Raw genomic sequence first — 20,728 nt, forward strand, 5'->3', positions numbered from 1 at the left:
CTCGATGTGAACCAATAGATCTAAAAAAACAATCACTCCCTAGTCACTCATACAGGGAGGATACGGTACACATATTGACACATGCACAAGCAGGACAGAAACGAGTCGTTCTTCCGTGCGTGCTCAGCCCTCTATGGCTCAGAATCTGGTTACTGATAACATTTTAGAGTATTCGACGTAACATCCACTCATTTTCTATCAAGGCCATCGGTGTATCTCCCAGCAACTTTAACATCGACCTCGACCACCGCGAAGAAGAGCAATAGAAGGCATGGTTGATGCAATTCCGCACCTGGACACCACACGTCAGCATTTCACTTGGGATTTATGGCGATGATTGCGCGTACACCTTCCCGACATCTTCTGAGCGTTCTGCATTTCTGGACAACTTTTGGAGTTCGCAAGTGCGAGGAGTAGAAGAGGTGTTCTGGATGTTTGAGAGGGTTACTTGGCTTTCGAGCCCTCAGAAGGAAGGTGCTCAGATTCAAAGGTGTCAAAGTGGGCTGGGAGAGAATGAAATGAAGCAGAGCTCAATGGAGGAGCAAGAGCAGGAGGAGATGGTCAGAGACGAAATACTCCAGGCGACGAACAAAAGCCTCGAAAGCCAAAATCTATAGCTGCCGAGGGTGGGTTTGCCACCAAACGAAGACGGAGGATGTGCCAGTGTTGTTACCGTTACGCCCTCACCAACTATATCCACGATCACAAACTCCTTCCCAGTTCACTCCCAGAGAGCGCCAGAAGACGAGCAGGTTAACGTTGTTGACATGCACACACTTGTCGAGGTGTAACGACTATCAACGACGAATCGAATTCACATCCTTCAACTACTCCTAAGCACTTACACCCCTTTCCACCGATTCACCATCCGATTGCACTTCATCGTTTTTCAAATTCTTCCCCAATTCATAGTAATTTCATACCACCCTTCGTATACCGTCCGTGCCAGTCAACCTACACCTTCATCACAGTTCATAACGACCTATTTTTCCCTCATCACACCTACCTCGCAATACCTGAAGGATGTGTATGCTCTTGGGAATGCCGAAGCCTTACGTGCATCTCATAGGGCCGCCTATGCAGTGATCCGGCCAATCATTAATCATTTGCCGGAGGAAGGGAGCCGAGAACGTCTACAAGATATATCGCGTTCTTAAGGCGTCGAGATGATCCGAAGGACGACTGTCGTTTCATGCATTTTGTTCAAAATGCATGAATTTACTGGGGACGAGGCTGGGACATGAATCGCACAGTACATTATGGGAGAAAGAGAAGAAATCGCCTCTGTGATGCTCAAGGACTGAATGACCGTGCTTAAGCCAAGTTTCCTACTACGAGGCTGTGTCTAGATTGGACGAGGTTCATTAGTGCTCAAAACAACGAGAACATCATTTGAGGGCTCCTGAACTCTTGACGTTATTCGTATCATTCATGCTCCTCCATCAGGCATGTTCGCCTCTCGCGTATTGTGTAGTCATAACCACGACAACGATGTGCGTACCAAAGCTCATTCCAAGGTATCTTAGCCCTACGAGTGCGTTGATCCATTGACTCATCACCCCGTTCGATTAGATTTACTTTAAACTCTCGGTATGCCTATGTTTTTACACCTTCCAATATTGCACGCTGCCTCGTCAAACGAAAACACCCCATCCCAAGATGAGGAGGCTACTTGTTCGAAGCGTTCTTTTAAAACACGAGTTCTCTCTCAAACCTTTGGCATCCGAGTTTTAACTTCTCCCGGCTTCTTTCCTCCTTTTTTTATAATTCCGCCGTTTCTTGGAGGAAAAGAAATGCATCAGTTTCAGTTTTCACCTTCGATTATGAATGCTTTCCGCTCTCACGAGTGGATCGGCTCCGTAGGGTATAAAGCTGGATGGTGTATGCGTGGTACGGGCGCTGGCAGAGGAAAGGTAGACTGATCAGGACCCCGGCCGGCCCGAAACCAATGCCGCATTCTCCGGGCCTAGCAAGTTCTCTTTCTCAACCCGGACTCTAGAGACAGAAAAGATGTGCTCATTCAATATTCAATACGCAAGGAACGAACTCGGCGGTGTTCTGAGCGGCATTCTGGGCATTCATGATCCCATTTAAGGCGTCCCAACGGAGTGACTGCGGGCTCGAATATCATCCCTTCTTTCCGACGTGGTAACTAAACTTACGAAGGCAGGCGTATTTAGGGCATATATATTCGGGCAGTGACCCTACCTCCAACGCCCCCTTTCCACCCGTGATATCTAAAACCAACAGTATTGGCTTTTCCCCCTCACCAGTACCCCACTCGATCTTCCTTACCTATGCTTACTACCCGACAGAACACTCACTCAACCTCCGTTTCCCAACTTCCGCACCTAGTAGCCGAACTTCGGTCATCCGTTTTCTCTCACTACCTCGGTAATCCCGAGAATGAAAACTACATCCAAAACATCCTGCTTCTCTCCTCGATCTGCAGTCACTGGCGCGATATCACCCTTTCAACGCCCATATTTTGGAATCACATCACCTACGCACCCTCCATTTCCTTCCGTCCCAGACATCTCCAGAACCACTCGGATAGAATCCGAACGTGGTTAAAGCGTGTCACGGTTGTCCGCTCTCGATATCGCTGACACTGGTTTCACGATCTGTTCCGGGGTGTGATTTGGCGTTGAGAGAGATCATTTCGGAGTCGTGGAGGTGGGAGACGCTTTGTGTAAAAGCGGATTGTGTTCGGACGGTGTGGAAATGCCTTTTGCCTACGAGTCTCTCCTGTGGTGGTGGGGGTGGGCTTCGGTATTTGAGAAAGGTGGAAGTCAATGTTGGGCCGGTTTTTGGAGGTAATGAGGACATTATATCGTTCATCTCTTTATTTAAGGATGCCACGTCGCTTTATTCATTCCATCCTGCGGAATGTGGACAGTACGATATTCCCCCCTCTTGTGGATCTACCGCTATCGCAGCTCAGATCTGTGAGATTGGATACTTTGTATTCGGCGGAAGAAGTGTTTCGGGTGTTTATGGTACTTAAACGCGTCAAAAAATCATTTGATTTTTTTGCGTGAAAAATTTCCCCGCAAAGTCAAAAAACACCGGGGACATTTTGATGTCATCAGGAACCTGTCCAGTACCCGTCAACTGGAATGGACCCTCATCACTTTGATGTGACAGGAACAAAGGTTTCATCCCGTATTGTAAGAGTTTTTGGTGCTAAAGTAAGTTAAGTTTTGTAATATAGTATTTGGCTTAATGTGGGAATTGGGAATGCTTTGAGCCACCCGACCTGAGATCTAAACGTGAGGTAAGCGAGGCCGTTTCGTTGAACAAAGGTTGCGGCATCGTTGCTGCCTTGCAATCCCACTGACCGTCGTTCATGAAGCCAAGCTGCCGTATTCTGCCGGTCATGAGGCCTTGAGGCGCCGCCATTTGTCAAAACAAGAAAGTCCGGCGCGGCCGAGCATGACTACACCACGATGATCGTCACTGGTGCCAAACAAATATTCGACGCGCTGCTGTCCGCGTTCTCAAACCTCGATTATTCTTCGTACCATCACCATTTCACTACCAGGCTTATGATGTCCGAAGAGTTGACGTCGAAGGAGATTGCATCCCGGCTATGGTATGAAGTCGCGTCAGATCGTCAGATCCTAACCTTCAGGAGATACCAAATTACAACTTTTCCATTAAGTTTATTGATATGTTGAATATACAGTCTTATGCCTTTCCCCCCAAATCTGTCTGTGGTGAGAGAAACAGAAATTTGGCTTGACAGAGGGGTGAACTCGACCCTATTCGAGCAACACATTGTCCAGGGACAGAATGTATGTCCTGTGGACAGCGTTTCTGACAAATCAGTCGCGGAGACTGTTGTAAGTGGTAGACCGGAAAAACAGTGGGCTGGTCACGGTCTGCCTACCCCGTCGTGGATTAGATAATGATGAGCGTCATAGATACACGTTTGTAGATAACGATATCGATTATCGATGTATTTGTCGGTGCGCCGCCGCCTCTCCCTTTATTATATGATTTCGTTTCATCCTGTACTTCTTGTACTCACATAACCATGGCTTCAGATCGGAGTGAATGGGTACAGCAGCATTTCTTCAATTTTACATATGAATCATAAATTTATCAGTTGAACTTGACAGCAGCTTGGTTAAACCTGTAAGTGAAAAGGCTAAAGGAATATTGAATCAGAGGGACTTTGACAGAAAAGTGTACATATAGAGACAAATGTACTTGCCAAATTTCGGACATTACAAGTGATAGCTGTCCTGTGTAGCCATCAAAGATTCAAGAAGGGTAGAAAGACACTTGCGCAGCGTTGGATCTCGGTGACGCCGGCATGTGTCCTGGTGCCCCATGATCGTGGGTGTGGGAAGGTCAAAACTACAAAATGTGTCCGCCACTGGCCTGTCGACAGTGTCCTGAGCAACACTGATTTATCAACCCTTCGTTAGTAGGTATGTACGGAACCGATAGAACCGTTGTTTCGGTCCCAGTTCGAACTGGCTCGAGCCTAGAACTGGAACTGGAACCGCCACCTCAGGCCGCACCTTGACAGCTAACCGCCGTCGGTCAGAGCCGGCTCGAACCGGATAACATTTAGCGATGCGGCAACGTTGCCGCCACTTTGTTTAACTTTGGAAAGGGCCTTTGTACTGGGTTCACATTCTTTCGGGTGGGCACAGCATTCCCTATTGATTTGAATGGTGGCTGGACTTCTTTATGGCAGATACTTCATTACAAAATCTGACCTCCTTTGATACAAAAAACATTTCCAATACGAAATTGAACCTTTGTTTCCGTCACATCAAAAGTGACGAGGTCCGTGTAGGGTCCATTCTAGTTGACAGGTACTGGACACGTTCCTGATGACATCAAAATGTCCCCAGTGAAAGCATTGTGCAGTTTGGGACATTCGTCGCAAACTCAACTCTGTAAGATCCGCACAGTCGCAATCTCAGGACTTAATCGCACAATCGGAAAAATTCTCACCACACCGTCGGGATTGTGCGCTTTCTCCGCACAGTTGCAATTCTTTTCGTCGCAATATTTATGTTTAGATCTTGACGGTCCGGCTACTATAACCCGGTCAAGCCGGTCAGTTTTTCTAGTGATGGCGTGCCTCGGCAGTCTTCGGCAGTCATAACAGTGACGTATCCAGCACAAGTTATCCGGCAAAAGCCGACAATCGGCGAGCGGCGGACCGCTGCATGCAGTAAACAGCTGACAACAACGCTTTGCTGGCAGCCTTGTCTAACACGTTTCCTCATCCCTTCATCATTATGGCCAGTTTTCAGGCTCCTCCAGGTATTGGCAAAGATCAAGGACGGTAAGGTATGGCCACGAAGTTCAATTTGATCTTTTCACAACCCCAACCTAACTAACCTGCTCAAAATCTGCTTTGAACTCGGAATCAGACTGGATGAAGGATTCGGAGCATATTTGTTCTATTGGCGACAAGGGTCAATGGTGAGTTTAAAATGCTTTCCTCCTCAGAGCCCTTCATCCCAAATTTGACTCCTCGTCAGGATTCAACATCAACGTTCATTGGTAACCGGCTGCAACTTCACCTCCAAGTCGATTAACCTCCCTATTATCAGTCCCTCCTTGTGTCCGTACCCATCCCTTGCCTTATCCGGGCGTTAACTTTATTGCTACTGGCAGTCCTGTTTATGTTGACCTATCATATCCATGCTTTCTTTGATAAGATTGCAGATCTTGTTGTTAATGAACTCTTTGGATGTTCCTAGTTTACCACAGTATACCTTTAATTACTTCATCTATTTCTTACTAGTAACTACTCTACATACCGAAACTTCAGTATGTGTGACACCAAAATATCAATGTCCTCAACCCTAGCCTATACAACTGATAAAGTCAATGAAATAATCAAAATCATGACTGAACCTCGAAACTGCGCGAGTGGAAACGCAGTCTCGATTGTGCGGTGAGATTCTTTTCGATCGTGCGATTGACTTCGGAAATCGTGACTGTGCGGAATTACGGAGTTCACGAACATCCCAAACTGCGCGACATTATTTTGACTTTGCGGGGGAAAAATCCACGCAAAAAAATCAAATGATTTTTTGACGCGTTTAAGTACCATAGGTGTTGGGACATTTACCGAATGTGGAAGAGTTGAGGGTTGCGCTGGATATTGGACCGTTTTCTTCGAGGAATATCCCTGAATCCCGTATGGTCCACCACCCAGAACTTAGACATCTGTCACTTGATGTGGCGGTTCGAGGCGACCCACTCATTATTTCTCACCTCCGGGACCAGGTATCAACCGTTCTCGATACCCTCTTCCTCCCTTCATTCCAAACCTTTTCTTTCACATGTGCTGAATCTCATCTCCCATATTGGGATTCGGTGGATGCGTTTTTTAAGAAACATCGTGATACGATGTGTGGGTTTAGGTTTGTGGAGAAGCGGGCGGATTCGGAAGTGTGGAAGTTGGGGTTGGTTACGGGGTCGGGGTCGCCTACTCCGAATGGTGGTTCGGCTTCGGTGCAGTTGCCAGTGGTACGATCCCTTACTACGGTTTCGGATCCTTGAGATGGAGATGGGACGAAGGATGCCAAAGATTTCGGATGTCTGAGAGTCTGTTGCGGCTTGGGTGTCGGGTCTGATAGGTTATACGGTTGTCAGAGAAGCTGGGTGGCAATGTTCTCTGAGGGGAGTCCAAGGGTTTAGACATGATGAAGAGTGAGAATGAATAAATGATTCAATGATACCTATTGCTTCGAGTTTCTGTTTCATTCGCGATAGAAGTGTTCATGAACCGTCTCCTAATATTTAAATTATGTTCGGAGATACAGTCCTTGGTATTTCTGAATCTTGTGAAAACCACCAGGTCACCCAAAATTAAATTCAATTAAGCATGAGGTGTACTAGTAGCCAAAAATACGATACACCTCCATGCACTAGTGGTATCAGTATCAGTAAGGATATCATTGCTTAAAATAAAACGTCCGAAAGTCATTGACAAATCTCAACCCAAGGATAAATAAAAAATGATGACTCTCCTATAAGAACACCCCGAGTACTGAAAAAAGGCACACAGTCACAAAAGAGACCGGAAGGGAGCCTTTCACTCCTGCGAACTCGAAAGAGTCGAACCGTAATGAACTTCCATGGTTCGAGTTCTGAGTATTAGTATTATTAGCTCCGAGTCCATTTCCATCTCCAGTTCCGGAAACACCCAGCGTCGCAGTAGCGCGGCCAACACCGGTCGTAGCTTGTGTGTTTATGTTCCGTACGGTTGTCATACCCGTACCAGTACCAACGACATTCGTAATTGGTGTACCAACGACGGATGTAGTGGTGGAGTGAGTAGCAAAGGCTGTACTAGTTGTGCTGGTTACCGGGTTGGATGTGCTAGAGGTAGTAGAATCCGAAGCGCCGCTGGCAAGCGTGCTTGTACTAGAGGTGATGATGAGGGAGGTATCCGTGTTACCGCCGGTTGAGGAAGAAGAGCCTGAGGTCCCTCCACCCCCACCGAGCGACCCAACACCCCATGGGATATTTGCTCCATCCGGTTGAGTCGTTTCAGGTGGAGGTACAGAGTTACCGTTCGAATCTGCTATAGTGAACCGTGTTGCCCATTGCAAGACTCCAGGAGAGGATGAAGAGGAGTATTGTAAGAAGTAGATCGCAGAGTATGGTGATACTTCTGGACAGGTGAAGTCGAGGGTGCCATCCTTGTTACCGTCCAGACCCGAGCCAACGGCTGTAGTAAAATGCGAATTCAGTAAGGAAGGGGGGGAAAGGAAGAAACCGCGGTAGAAATAGAAGGAATGAAGCACAAAAACAAGATAGACACTCACTAGATAAATGTATCATCCTGAAGTTATCACCCGTCATCAACTCAATCGTCATATCATTCCATTTTCCCTCTGTATCCCCAACCCACGAAGTACTACATTTTGAACCTTGGTTGAAAACGGCACCTGGACCTGGAGCTGTTGGTATTACGACAGCGGATATGGTGGAGAGGGTTGAGAGGGCGGCAAAGAGGAAGGGTCGTAGTTTGGTGGAGGTTGAAGACGGTGACATTGTCTTAAAACTGTGTAGTACAAAAAGTCTGTGAGTAACGACCACTATCACTCGCTTGAAGCCAGAATAACTCACCTTCTCTGAGAAGGTTGAAATTCCAAACGAAGGAGCGACAAATTAAAAGTAAATAGATGGGCGTAAGGGGAAAAAGGAAAGTGGGGGACCAAGGTTGCTTTTCCGCGTCTTATGTACGTACGACCGGCAGTTTGTGCCTGGCTGTAATGATATGCCGTGGCTATACCCCGTCGGCGCAAACACACAAGCGCGTTCCATTGCCCGATGCTGACGGTCAATGGAACGCGCTTGTGTTTTAGGGATACCTCCTGTTTGCTTCTTACGGGATTTCTGACGATCCACGAAGACCTTGGATAGACTCCTTGGGTCGACTTGGCCCTGGGTTTGCGGGTTGCACCTCCTCTTATAGAGGACTCTAAGGGGCCTCGTCGCCGTACATTCGGTTTCCAGATAACGCCGACGGCGATTTGAGGCAGTCCAAGCGCTAAGGACTAAGCGCTTGTGTTTCGAAAGTTTGGAAGTTGGTTGCGCCTGATCATTGGAATGTTGATGCAGCTCAGTAGGGGTAAAAACATTACCATCCCTTATTATCATTCAGGAAGTCATTCGGCGCCCAAATATAACATCGTAAAAAGGCGGCCGGGATGGATGTCAGGAACAGAAAAATGCGGATCTAACTAATTATATCACTGGCATGTTGATACTCCAGTGGCTGAACTAAGCCTATCGCAAGCCACAAAACCTCCTCTATGCTTGTAGCCGTAAAGGGTATGAACTAAACTAGGGATCATATACCTAGTACCTTTGTACCATCAGGAACTTCAATGAAGCGCAAGTAAAGCTTAAAGCGGCGTAGGATATCGGTAAGATATCGGTGGGATTCAGTCATCTCGGCGCACCACTGCAGCGATGACAGGATATTCGAGCGCATTCGAGATATGCTTGTCGTCTATAGCGGCATATAGCCTACTCGAGCTATCTAGATCACTCCACCAAGTATTCAGTTAAAGATCTCAACTCTGCCTGCTCTCGAATCCGGCCCGGCTGAAACCATTCCTTTTTGGGAAAGAAGTCCAGGGACCAGTGTGACTATTTCCATCGCCACGTCACTGTGCCTACTTGCGCAAATCCACCTCGCTTGTCGTCGATATACACAACAACAGACAGCTTTTCTATCCTCCACTGGCTTTACTATGCTCAGGCGTCAACCTTGCTCATATATTTCTACTAGGTACATATGTACCACCACAAACCAAAGCCACTCGGAGTGAAGGAAGTTGAAGATGGGGAATCCGAAATCCATATCGTGCGTTTCCATGGTTTAGTTAACGAAATCCTCTAACACGTTCAACAGCTCGACGAAATCAATAGGACTTGAACGCGGCACAGCACGGCTAGTTACGCGTCAATACGAGTCGTCTTCTTTCCTTGTTTTTCCTATCACGGCTGCTCACCTTCCCCGCAACTTGAATAAGTTGACACCCTCCAGCGACACTCGAGACACACAGAAACACGAGGCAAATCCATCATTTTGATCAGGTCAAACCAGGACGAATACACGCTTATGGAAGAACCTGATGATCATTGAGTACAGGTACATCACCTGAGGCGATGTGCCAGCGTTGAGCTTACCGACATGTGTGGTAAGCTCTGTCCACTCTATCCACGAGCTACCTCAATCTTCTCTTAACCTTTTTTTTACTACAAGAATGCCAAAATTGCCGCATCTGGAATCGACGGGTAATAGAGGTAGAGGATAACTCTTGATAGTCTCCCGGTATTTCAGTCGATCCTTCTTCCTTGATGTCTTGTTGATAACGGGCTGTTATCGTGCACAAGAAACCGAGACAACCCACGGCTTGGGATTTCCCATTGCGGACACATGGGATCAAGGATTCATCGAACCTCTGGAGTTTTATACCGTACGCTTTATCTTTCTGAACCAACAAAAAGTTCGCTAAATTCTCTCTCAAGCTACATTCACCTGAAGTCGACAACTGCGGCTTCGGACTCGATGTATTATCCACATGTATCCTCGTTAAGTTCGCAAATAGAAGGTGCTACTAACAAGTAAGGTTCCATCACATCAAATGCGACCGGACCCGCCCTTCTATTCATTTTTGCCACACTCTCATCTGGTCCCACAAGTGAAGAATACAGTTTTCGTAAAGTCAAAGCGGATTACCGCCCACGCGTCGTGACAGGGCGAATGAATGTGTGAATGCCGAACTCGTGAGTGCGCCTTCCGTTCCAAACTGAGCATGCTTACCCGGATACACTTTCTTTTATAGGATAAATTCGAGTGGAGCGTTGCCCTTTTTTCCCTTAATCGGCAGCCTTTTGCCTCGTGTCGCCGTCTCTGATAGCCGTAAAAGTGAGTGAGGGGAGGGGATCGGCGTCGAAGGTGACGCGTACTGCTGGCTGATGCTGGCAGGACAATGGGTGTCAAGACCGGAGGAGTCAGTTGTAGTCGAACAGTCCAAGCGGATTGATGATACAAAAGCTCGAACTGATATTCGTTTGGAGAGGAGAACACTTTAATTCAGAAGCAACTCAAACCACAGACAAACACGCCTGATTTTAGCAGCTTCAAGAACACACGCAAAAGAAAGTCTCCTTCAAAGCTCGATTGTCATTATAAACAGAATATACGACCCTTACAAGCGGATCGCAAGAGAACATTCAGCATTCGTCAACTATAACAAACGTGGTACGGAAGCAACACCAAGTAATCACCATGAGTAGAAGTGAGTGATCGTGCTTCACGGTCGGCCGGAATTGTGAATAGCGAGTGACAATTCCTGAGCGTAGAGACAAATCCCGAAACACGTTTCGTGGTGACCACACCGGAATCGTACGAAGCCAACGGGTTTGCTCATACTAGGTATCACGGTACGTTGCTGAACAGTAGTTTCTTCGTGTCTGTATCTAGCTGATCGATGATTTGATCGAAGGTGTTCAGCCTAAAGCGACCAAGGCGCGACGTTCCAAATCTTCTCGACACGGCGGAAGCACTTCAAATGCACGAACCAACCCATATCCAACGCAGCACGATTCCACATATTCAAGTTCGCCAGTCTACCTTTCTAAACCAGCTATCTCCTTGGAAACGCCTTCTTTGTCGACTGCTCCCTCCGGCGGCGGAACATCCCAAATCCCACCTGGCTCCTCCCAGACTTTGGCCACCAGTACTGGTGTTCCATCTGCGTACGCATCCCATCTTTATTCCTATCCCAGTCCGGCAGCGCCATACGATTTTAAGAAGAACGATACACTGGCACACCAACCATCCAGGAACAGGAGTAGCGAACGGTATCCATCTCTTCCGCCACATGCCGACGTGGGTCTCTATCATCCGCCGCAACAAATTAACCCTTATCCGATGAGCCCACAGCAGCAGCAGCAGCAATTTGGGTCGTACTACCCTGAATTGACCACGTCAGTCTCGTCAACCAATTTCGAAGCTTATCATCCATCAGGGTACACGCACCAGGAACCACTGTATCCGATTCCTCCTGGTTATGGTGAACATGGCGGATTTTCTCCGACGCCTGGTGGTAATCCGCAGGGACGCTCTCCAGGACCCAATCCTACATGGCCGCCGTACGATAATTAGGCGAGTTTCGATTTGGGAGGTATACTTGAGAGTGCCGGAAGTGAGGGATTTGAATGAACGAACCGTCCGATATCGGACTTGTGTGTATGTCTGTGGAATTGGAAGGGAAAGAGAGGGCTTCAAGGGCCTTACCTCCTGAAGTCTTCTTGTTTGTTCAGTATTTCTATTGCTCCTTGTTCTCCCCTCGGTTCACGACGTCTTGTATTTTTACCTCCCACTGCCCTTTTATTTCCAGCCGCGGTACGTTGTATTTTTTGTTACCCTGTTACCTTCTGCCATTTCGTTTCTTTGTATTTTCTTTCTCCCTTCTCGTCCCTTGGACCCCTTGACAATTAGTAACACAGTCTACTTAACATTGAACGGATAGTCTTATTTTACCCTCAGTTCAGGTACATTGCAGTGTATTTGAAATGGACTCTTTCCTGTTGCTATGAATATTTTTGGGTTTTCCCCGTTTACCTGTAGCTACAAAGTAATTTGAATCACCTTCAATCATGTATACTGGCCGACTTCCGCTGAATAACTACAACTATCGAAAGCTATGCCATCGGGTCTGAGCATGTTCCTTTTGACAAAAGCGCTGAGCGCTGAGTGATAGAGAGGGCAGAGAGATTAAACAGCTAAGATTTTACAGTACAAATATCTTGTATTTGAACTTCTACCTCCTGAATTTTGAAATATAGAGATGATTCAAGCGGGAAAGGACCCGTGCTCCGGCAACGATCAGCCGGTCCGACTCGTGAGAAGATCTCAGAAAATGACCTCCATGTACAGTATTTTTTGTCCAGTTGGAACAGACCATGACAAACGGATAAGAGAAAGTACCACTCACATCTTCCACCGCCGGTGCTTCGGGAACCATTTCAACTGGTTGTGCAACTGCAAGCATCATCACTAAAATAAGGGAACAGTCAAAGCAAAGTCAAAGACCGTCAGCGGACGGGGATGGCGAGAAGCAAACGAGCACAAAAATACTTACCAGATGCGACTACAACGAGGAAAGTAGAAACTTTGAATTGCATTGTGTCAAAAAGAATAGTAGCGGTTGTTGGAAAAAAAACTGAGATGATAATGAAGAAAAATGAGACACTCACCCATCCTTATATACCTTTCGAATACCTTTCCTCGAAGAGCCCGTTGGACTGCACTGCCTCGATGCAGTTTAAACGAGGGCCGAGTATCCCTCGTTCCCCAACCCCGCAGGCCCCGAAGCGTTCTCCCGATTATCCTATGCATCTCCGACTGCTATGTACTTGAAACACCACCGTGTGGCCAGCTAATGCAGGTGTAGGTGCTCGTAAATGCTCGTCGCCAGCCCATCTTCCCCGTTCATCTCATTCATCCCGAGCACTACTTGGAACGCCACCGTGCCAAATGATTTGAGGATGTAGGGGAGCTGGTGGATGATGTAAAGGCTGTACGTAGTCTGTGTATAGAACATTCGGATTTTGTCTAAATATTCTATGAACCTTCCTTCCCGAGGTGACCCGGGGTCAGGTTTGGAAATGTGGTACATACTTGTAAGTTTCGTTGAAATGAGCTCGTCACTTGCGCCGCCAAACATGCTCTAAAACCCGTTCCGATGGGAAACGACGGAGGAGAGAAAATGAATTTTTTTAGGTGGAAAGAAGAGGACGGCCTTCTCGGCTGACTCGGATAACTTGGCTTCGGCTTCAGTTTGGGCTTGGGTTCTACAACCATGGGTAGTTCTGAGAGTGTTCAAACTTTATGCTGACGTTGGCGTTGTGGCCATTGTTTACGGTGGTGGAGAGGGAAACAGAACTATTGAAACCGATAGTACGCCTCGCGAACACCTACTCATATTCAACGAAGGTGGACGGATTCGGTGGTCGAAGGGCGTTTTGGTGTCCGAGATCGCCGAAAAGGTGCGCCTTTATTTGTCTTTTTCCTTCTTCTATTCAAGTTCGTTCTGCCATCGTTTTAGTTCTTCGCGCTCTCTCGTAGATTTCTCCTGGCTGTGGTTTGTAATTTAGGTCATATTCCGCAACACGAGTGGCCCACTTGAGAAAAATAGATACCATTTGGATACCATAAAGGAATCATCAATATAAGCAGCCAGTTCAGCCATCTCCGAATCCTTGCAAAAGTCACCGTCCTATAATGTCGATCAAGGCGTATCAAGCCAAGAGGTGTTCACCGGCAAATTCCGAGACATGGGGTACGGGGAGGGGGGGGCTGGAGGACCTTATGTTTGAAAGGTGCATGCACCCCCAAAATGACGTGATACTGTCTCAAATCAGTGTGTGTGGATCCAAATTATTGTTTTTTTAAAAAGGAAATGCACTTTTCCCCAGTTGTGGCAATAAAAATTTCCTTATTTAGCTATCAAAATTTGCTCAAATTTCTGCATCAAGTCTCATTGATCAGACTGAAATAAACAATCTTTTTTTCTCTTCATGCATGCAGATAGCAAAGGCGAAAAAAAGGTACTATCTCCATCATATGTGGATTATTAATACTTTTGAAGGCTGTTGTAACGTACTGGTCACTTAGTAGATAGAATCTACCAAGCCATGCCAGCAACAACGAGTGGGACTGCCAAAGGAGAATGATCACCTACAATGGGGGCGAGAATGAAGGATAGAGCAAGGGTTGATATTCAGCGTAGAACTGGCTGTTAAGTGCAATGTAGACTGAAAGAGATGAAACAGAATATATTGAGAGACTAAAACCAGTACATCAGGGAGAATATCGAGGCTGGGGAACTAGCCAGGATAATACAGGGGTTTATATACTGTTTAGGTAGATAGTCTGGAATATTTTACAGTGTTCTACAGGATCCTACAGGATTCTACAAGATATGAGTCAGAGTGGAACCTTCTAAATGGGTAAGTAACCTAGTCAGATGAGCAGCCTTGAGGTTGAATCTGTGGAGTAAGATCTCCAGGATGCCCAGGATGCCCAGGATGCCCATGCAGCATGCCCAAGATGTCCACAGTGTCTAGAAAAAATGTATGGGGGTCCCAAAAGTGTATGGTACATTACAGCTGTCTACCTCATCTGCTCTTTATAGTATCACCTATGCTGCTGTAGTCTAGCTGGCAAGCCCATGGGAGAGTATTTTTGTGATGATAGATGTCACGAAGAGGCAGCAAAGCAGAAGGGAAAGTGAGAATGACACGTCAAATATCGGAATATAACGTGGGAAATTGGTCTTGCTGGGCATTTGGTAATCAAAAATTTCCATATTAGGAAGGTGCAGGGGGGAGGAGGGGGGGAGGGGGTCCTTATGTCTACATAGGAACCTCATATGTAAAATTTTCGGATTGAACACCTCTTGTATCAAGCAGGCAGTGCCCAATGTCACCGTGATATCTACTGTCACTGGGAGATAGAGGATTTATGGGATGTACATGTGGCGTGGATTGCTGCATCATCCTCGCTACATTCAACCTTGTAAGGTACAGCCAAATTGTAATGGTGGGGGGGGGGGGGTGGCATACTCGGCCAGAATGGGATGATCGGGGAAGACTCGCAGGCTGGGGCATACTTCAGAAAATGTATATAAAGATGAGGTGAGTGTCTCGTTTTTCTTCCATTATCTTCCTACCTTTCTTTCAGTAACCGTTAACTACTTCACACTATCGATGATGATGCCATTCAAATTTTCTACTTTCCTCGTTGTTGTCGCATCTGGTAAGCCTTTTTGTGCCCGTTTTCTTCCTACCATCTGTCCGCTGATGGTCTTTGACTCTTCCCTCATTTAGTGATGATGCTTGCAGCTGCACAACCACTTGAAGAAAAGGCTCCTGTAGCACCAAAGGAGGATGTGAGTCATTTATTTTTCTTACTCCTTAGCGCTCTGTTCTAAATGGACATAAAGCTTTAGTTTAGGATTACTAATCAGTAGAGCGCATCTGATTCATTTATGCAGACTGCAGTGTCCTTAAGTCCTGGTCGTTCTCGTTCTTAGTAAATTTTCAATACAAACCAACAAACCTCTCTGTCTTGAGTACCAGTCCGGATGGCTTTCAGTAAATATTCAAATAACACATCTAAGTTTATACTCCTTGAAACAACAGGGATATTGGAAATCTACTAAGCCAAGCTTTGCAGAGACTCGATTGTACTGAATACAGCAGGTCGTGAGTTTGGACAATCACTCAAGAATATTACCTACTTGAAACTAGGATCCCTCTCTTTACGTCATCGATAGCGATTTCTAGCAATTACACTCCGAGATTTTAGGACGGAACGAAGGGGAAGGATTCGGGTGGGTACAGATCCGAGTTGGCCAAGGTCTTCTTTCTTCGCTGATATCAATCCTTGCCAGTCTCTCCACAGTTGCTTTCTTGTATACTAAATGACTTACCAATCTGAAGTGTTTGAGGTGATGTTACACTGGGCTTGTCAAAGCGGGTGAGTTTCACGTATTCTTTCACGTACCTACTGTTGGATTTTCACTTGGACTGGTCAGTGAAAGTTTAGTAGTTTGAGGTGAAATGGTGTATGTGAATCAAGTTCAAATTCACACACTTTTTGAACACTTTCACCAACAGACTTTCCTGCTATACTCCTGAATTTTCACCCAACTTACCTGTAATATCCCCTTTATTTTTTGCTATGTTCTAAGTGAAAATCTAATAGTTTGGACAGAAACACAGTGTGATTTTCAATATAAATATACAAGAATTTTGTATCAATCAACAACGACCACCAAGGCCATGGCCCTGGCCTTGTCACCTCCCCCCACGGATGGGTTGCTCCACAGCCTTTCCCTTCCCAATGAAACTCTCTTCCTGTTCATATTCATCTCCCTCCCTCATCTCCTCCCTTTCACTCCCATTGTCCTTGAGGTCAGACAGCAGTGGCAAGTCTTGTGGGGTGACAGCCATAGTATCAATGTCCTGCTCCCCATCACTGTCCTTACTCTGCCCTATCCCATGGTTACTGGAGCCTGCAACTGGAGTTTGAGGTCTTGGCATATTTGCACCGGGTTTGCGTCAATGACGACCACGGTAAGTGTTGGGGTTGAAAGCACAACTCCCATAGGTTTTGTGAGAGGCAAAGTATTCTCTTGCAAGGAATTGTGTTGCCCATTGATTTTTGAACTGTCACATGGCCAGACATGCCTCATCAACCTTAAGGTGGTCGGTGTCTAGCTTGAATGATGGAGGTGAACAACATACCGTGTCGTAAACCTGGATTAGTCATCGCAGTTTTTGGTCTCTCCACCCTCTAGACCACTCGATTTTTCCAGCTGCAAGGCACCTTCGAAGCATGCTCTAACTAACTTCAATACACTTAAAAGGAAAGGATAGGAACAAAATGCTTACCTGGATGCGATTCCATTCTTGATCATCCTCAGGGCCATTGAGTCCTAGATGGCGGCGAATGTCTTGAACAGTGACTGTCAAGAGGTTAGAACGCCGTTTGATGGTATCTTGAGGCTGCAAAAACTTGGGAGTATTGCCTTTGTTGCCACCGACTGACTGCATAGAAGCCATGTGTTCCATGGCAATACGAGCTTTGGGATCTCACAACCTCTAGTTGTTCTACCAAGGGCATCCATGAGTGGCAATGACGATTCAATCAATGGTTTAAAACATGTACCTTTTAAACTCTTGACTTCGTCAGAGTCACCACTCTGCTGAACCACTTGTTCTGCCTCATGTCAGGCCTCAGTACATATCACATGTCGTTCACAATCTTGCCTCTTCTTCTCCTGCCAGCATTGGTCTTGTGTGGCTTTCTCGCTGTTGAGTGCAACCTTCTGTGTCGGTATCCTAATTCGCGACATTTGTGTAACGGAGGTCTGACCAGCAGGATTGTTGGGATTGTCATTCTCCTTCAAGTTTGGTTTGGACTTTGGTGGGTGTTGACCATTGCAGAGAAGGTGTGAGAAATTGAGCTGGTTTAAATACACAGAGGTGGAGACATACCAATGGGGCACCGGTCGCTAATCTCCCTCCCTGACTGTTACACAAGTTGTGATGTTGAAGGTAAGACCTGAACTATTAGAAATATGTTGATGTTGCAGGAGCTGCCATACAATCTCCCTCTTCACAACCATGACCAATTCATAAGACAGACAGCACAAGTAGCCCACGCCCCAACCTGCTGAGGAGGAACTTAGATCAAAGGAATATGGCATTAACAGTATGCCAATCCTCACGACTTTGTCAAGTTTGTCTTTTCCAAGTTCTTTCCCCCACAACTCATGCATCTCATTTTCCATAATGTTTTGCCTACACTAGTCCACCTCTGGACTGGTGACTATAAGGGTATTGATCTCAGAGATCAGGAGTTCAAGTTGGCACCAGCCATTCTCGATGCAGTGGGTGCCAGTTGTGTTGAAGCTAGGAACACAACCCCTTCCGTTTTTGGGGCTCGTGTTCCCAATGTCAGTACTGAATGTCATTATTTCATGGTAGAGTCATGGATGCTTTTCGTGAACCACCTATGCATATGCCGGGCCTTGAGCCCTGATGCTGAGGATAGCATACACCTACAACAACCCAACACCCACATAGGGTGTGTTCTGAGGGGTACCAACCTGGTACTCCGACCTACTACAAGATCGTACTCCAGACTAATGCTGGTGCACCATCCTATGGGCCTGTTGGCAATAGAGGATGACAAGAGCTGGCGACCAAGGAGAATGAATAATAATAATGTCTGATATTGTGAATATGCGGTTCACCAAACCGTACTCCTATAACGAGAGTAGACCTTCAGCGATGAGAGCATCCTACGATGAGGACCGTACCCTCACAGGTCAGTACTCCAATGACAATGAGAGCATACGATAGACATAGACGGTACCCAACATATTGTAACGACCGAACTAACACGACACGAAGGGAGATTGAGGGTGCAAAACGTTTGCTTGGAGAACCTAAAATAAGTAGGATGTATTAGAAACCTTAGTTGCACTAATAGAACCACTTTGAGGACACGAGAGTTGTGGAAAGGTTAAGCACAAGAATATATGATATATTCAAGGACTTGAAGGAAAATAATGGAGTTGGTGAGAGGCTGGCTGCAGGAGAAAATGCTTGTGGCACACGGGAGAGGGAGAATAGCAAGTAGTAAAGACTACAATTGCAGAGAGAGAGTACGACTAGGTACAAAAGGGCAAAATAACAAGGCTGGCAAGTCTGGGCAACTTGTCTGCCTTTTATACAGAAAATAGTACTGTTCTAAAGAATATTCTACTGACTTTATGACTACTAGATGACTAGGGACGACTATAGGACAAAGGACAAAGAAGATCAAATTCTAGGGAAATATCTACCACTAAGTACTCCTTATATACCTATCTAGTAGAAAGGGTTGTACTCCTATACCGATGACCCCTTCTCTAAGATTAGGAGTACTCTTCCATGAATCGACCTCTTTCACATGAAATCTCCCTTGATCGTACGCCGAGTCCAACCGCAGTTGACCGTATAGGAGGAAAAAGTCGGCAGCAGGTACTACTCCTGGTTCAGTTCATGACAAAAGGGTTGTACTCCTATACCGATGACCCCTTCTCCTAAGATTAGGAGTATTCTCCTATGAATCGACCCTTTCACATGATATTTCCCTTGATCATATGTCGAGTCCAACCACAGTTGACTCTATAGGCAGAAAAGTCAATGGTAGGTGCTACCCCTCGTTCAGTTCATGACAACATCCCTGTCCAAATCTTCTCAACTGTTGGAATAGCTGATAATTTCTCCACTCTCTGAGTCATTGCTGGTACTTCCAAGCTGAGTTCATAGCTAGAAGTCAATTGTTGCTTGGCTTGTGCCAGTCTGTTGACTAGCCTGGGCAATATCAACTTGGAATGTTGATATTGTCTGTTGAACACTCTCCACTGATTTTCCATATGCTACTTCAGCAATGACCATTGTAGGAGCAAGACCCTAAGAGAATACAGTTGAGCTATATGTGAAAAGTCAAAACAATTGTGTACTCACAGATAGTAAAATGGAGACAACTGTGGGATCAAATGGCATTACACCTGTTGCCTGGGAATCTGATACAATATTAATCACCACAATAGTCAACAAAGAACCGGCATATAGCAATCCAGACTCAATGCTAACTTTTCTAATCAGTATGGAACTATAGAACAGAAGTAGATGTGTACATACATGATAGCTACAATATCATTATATTTTGTGCATGTTGACTGTCCCGTGAATTGCCTTGTTTGATGAGTAATCCACCAAATGCGCCCTCCTGTTATTGAAAAAACAGTGCTATTATTGTAGCTATAATATAATGAAGGCAAATGAACTTACCAGTCAGAGATGTCAATATAATTTGGAAAACAGCTATTCCTATTACTACCCCATTGTCAATGGAGATCCCTTTCAGTACAAGGTGATTACTATTAGGTATGGATGAGCTGCTATATCCAATTGTGGTAACAATGTTACACCCAAGGTCAATGGCTGTTTCAATGATTATTAACACATCAGAGAATAAAGCTCTCAAGGATGAAACAAACCATTCAGAATACATGCAACCACAACAAGTGGAAACAGAACAAGTTTGTTTAATCTGAAAATGATGTAACAGTGATAAATCTATGAAGATTACCTATTGCTGACTTGTGTTTATTCAAGAGCTATGAAGGCAACTAGGAAAACGATAGAGTGACAGGACAAAACCTATCTATGAAAAGGGTTGCACTTCTACTTGCTACCAGTGTTGCTCAGGACACTGTCAGACAGTAGCCATCACCACATGTAGCAGACAGGCCAGTGGCGGACACATTTTGTAGTTTTGACCTTCCCATGCCCATGGTCATGGGCACCAGGACACATGCCGGCATCACCAAGATCCGACGCTATGCAACTATCTTTTTACCCTTTCTACCCTTCTTTGATGGCTACACAGTGCAGCTATCACTTGCAATGTCCGAAATTTTCTAAGTACATTTGTCTCTATATGTACACTTTTCTGTCGAAGTCCCTCTGATTCAATATTCCTTTAGCCTTTTTACTTACAGGTTGAACAACACCGCTGTCAAGTTCAACTGATAAATTTATCATACATATGTCAAATTTCCGTGTATGTCTACTGAAACCATGTATATTACTT

The 20,728-nt window shown here is 45.8% G+C and overlaps 3 protein-coding genes across 3 annotated transcripts; 1 reads left to right on the forward strand and 2 right to left on the reverse strand.

Moving 5' to 3' along the window:
• Nucleotides 1-6,792: 6,792 nt before the first annotated feature.
• On the reverse strand, nt 6,793-8,184 carry E1B28_008056 (uncharacterized protein). Its single transcript, XM_043152843.1, has 3 exons — nt 8,116-8,184; nt 7,812-8,050; nt 6,793-7,714 (listed from the first exon to the last, which is right to left on the reverse strand). The coding sequence occupies exons 2-3, from the start codon at nt 8,038-8,040 to the stop codon at nt 7,011-7,013; spliced, it is 933 nt and encodes a 310-aa protein (XP_043010930.1). The 5' UTR covers nt 8,041-8,050; nt 8,116-8,184; the 3' UTR covers nt 6,793-7,010.
• Nucleotides 8,185-10,792: 2,608 nt separating this feature from the next.
• On the forward strand, nt 10,793-11,671 carry E1B28_008057 (uncharacterized protein; the record flags this gene model as incomplete). The annotated part of the gene is made up of 3 exons (XM_043152844.1): nt 10,793-10,802; nt 10,867-10,947; nt 11,010-11,671. The coding sequence occupies 3 exons, from the start codon at nt 10,793-10,795 to the stop codon at nt 11,669-11,671; spliced, it is 753 nt and encodes a 250-aa protein (XP_043010931.1).
• A 5,167-nt stretch (nt 11,672-16,838) lies between these two features.
• Nucleotides 16,839-17,148, reverse strand: E1B28_008058 (uncharacterized protein; the record flags this gene model as incomplete). The annotated part of the gene is made up of 2 exons (XM_043152845.1): nt 16,839-16,925; nt 16,969-17,148. 2 exons carry the CDS (start codon nt 17,146-17,148, stop codon nt 16,839-16,841), a joined length of 267 nt encoding a protein of 88 aa, XP_043010932.1.
• Between the last annotated feature and the right edge of the window lie 3,580 nt (nt 17,149-20,728).

This window comes from Marasmius oreades, chromosome 4 (assembly GCF_018924745.1).
Source record: "Marasmius oreades isolate 03SP1 chromosome 4, whole genome shotgun sequence".
NCBI lineage: Eukaryota > Fungi > Basidiomycota > Agaricomycetes > Agaricales > Marasmiaceae > Marasmius > Marasmius oreades.

Excerpts from the sequence above, each read along its gene's own strand:
- E1B28_008056 (XM_043152843.1), bottom strand. The coding sequence starts at position 8,040 with ATGTCACCGTCTTCAACCTCCACCAAACTACGACCCTTCCTCTTTGCC. Across the intron at positions 7,715-7,811 it reads CAGGATGATACATTTATCTA|CCGTTGGCTCGGGTCTGGAC; the intron begins GTGAGTGTCTAT and ends ATTTTACTACAG.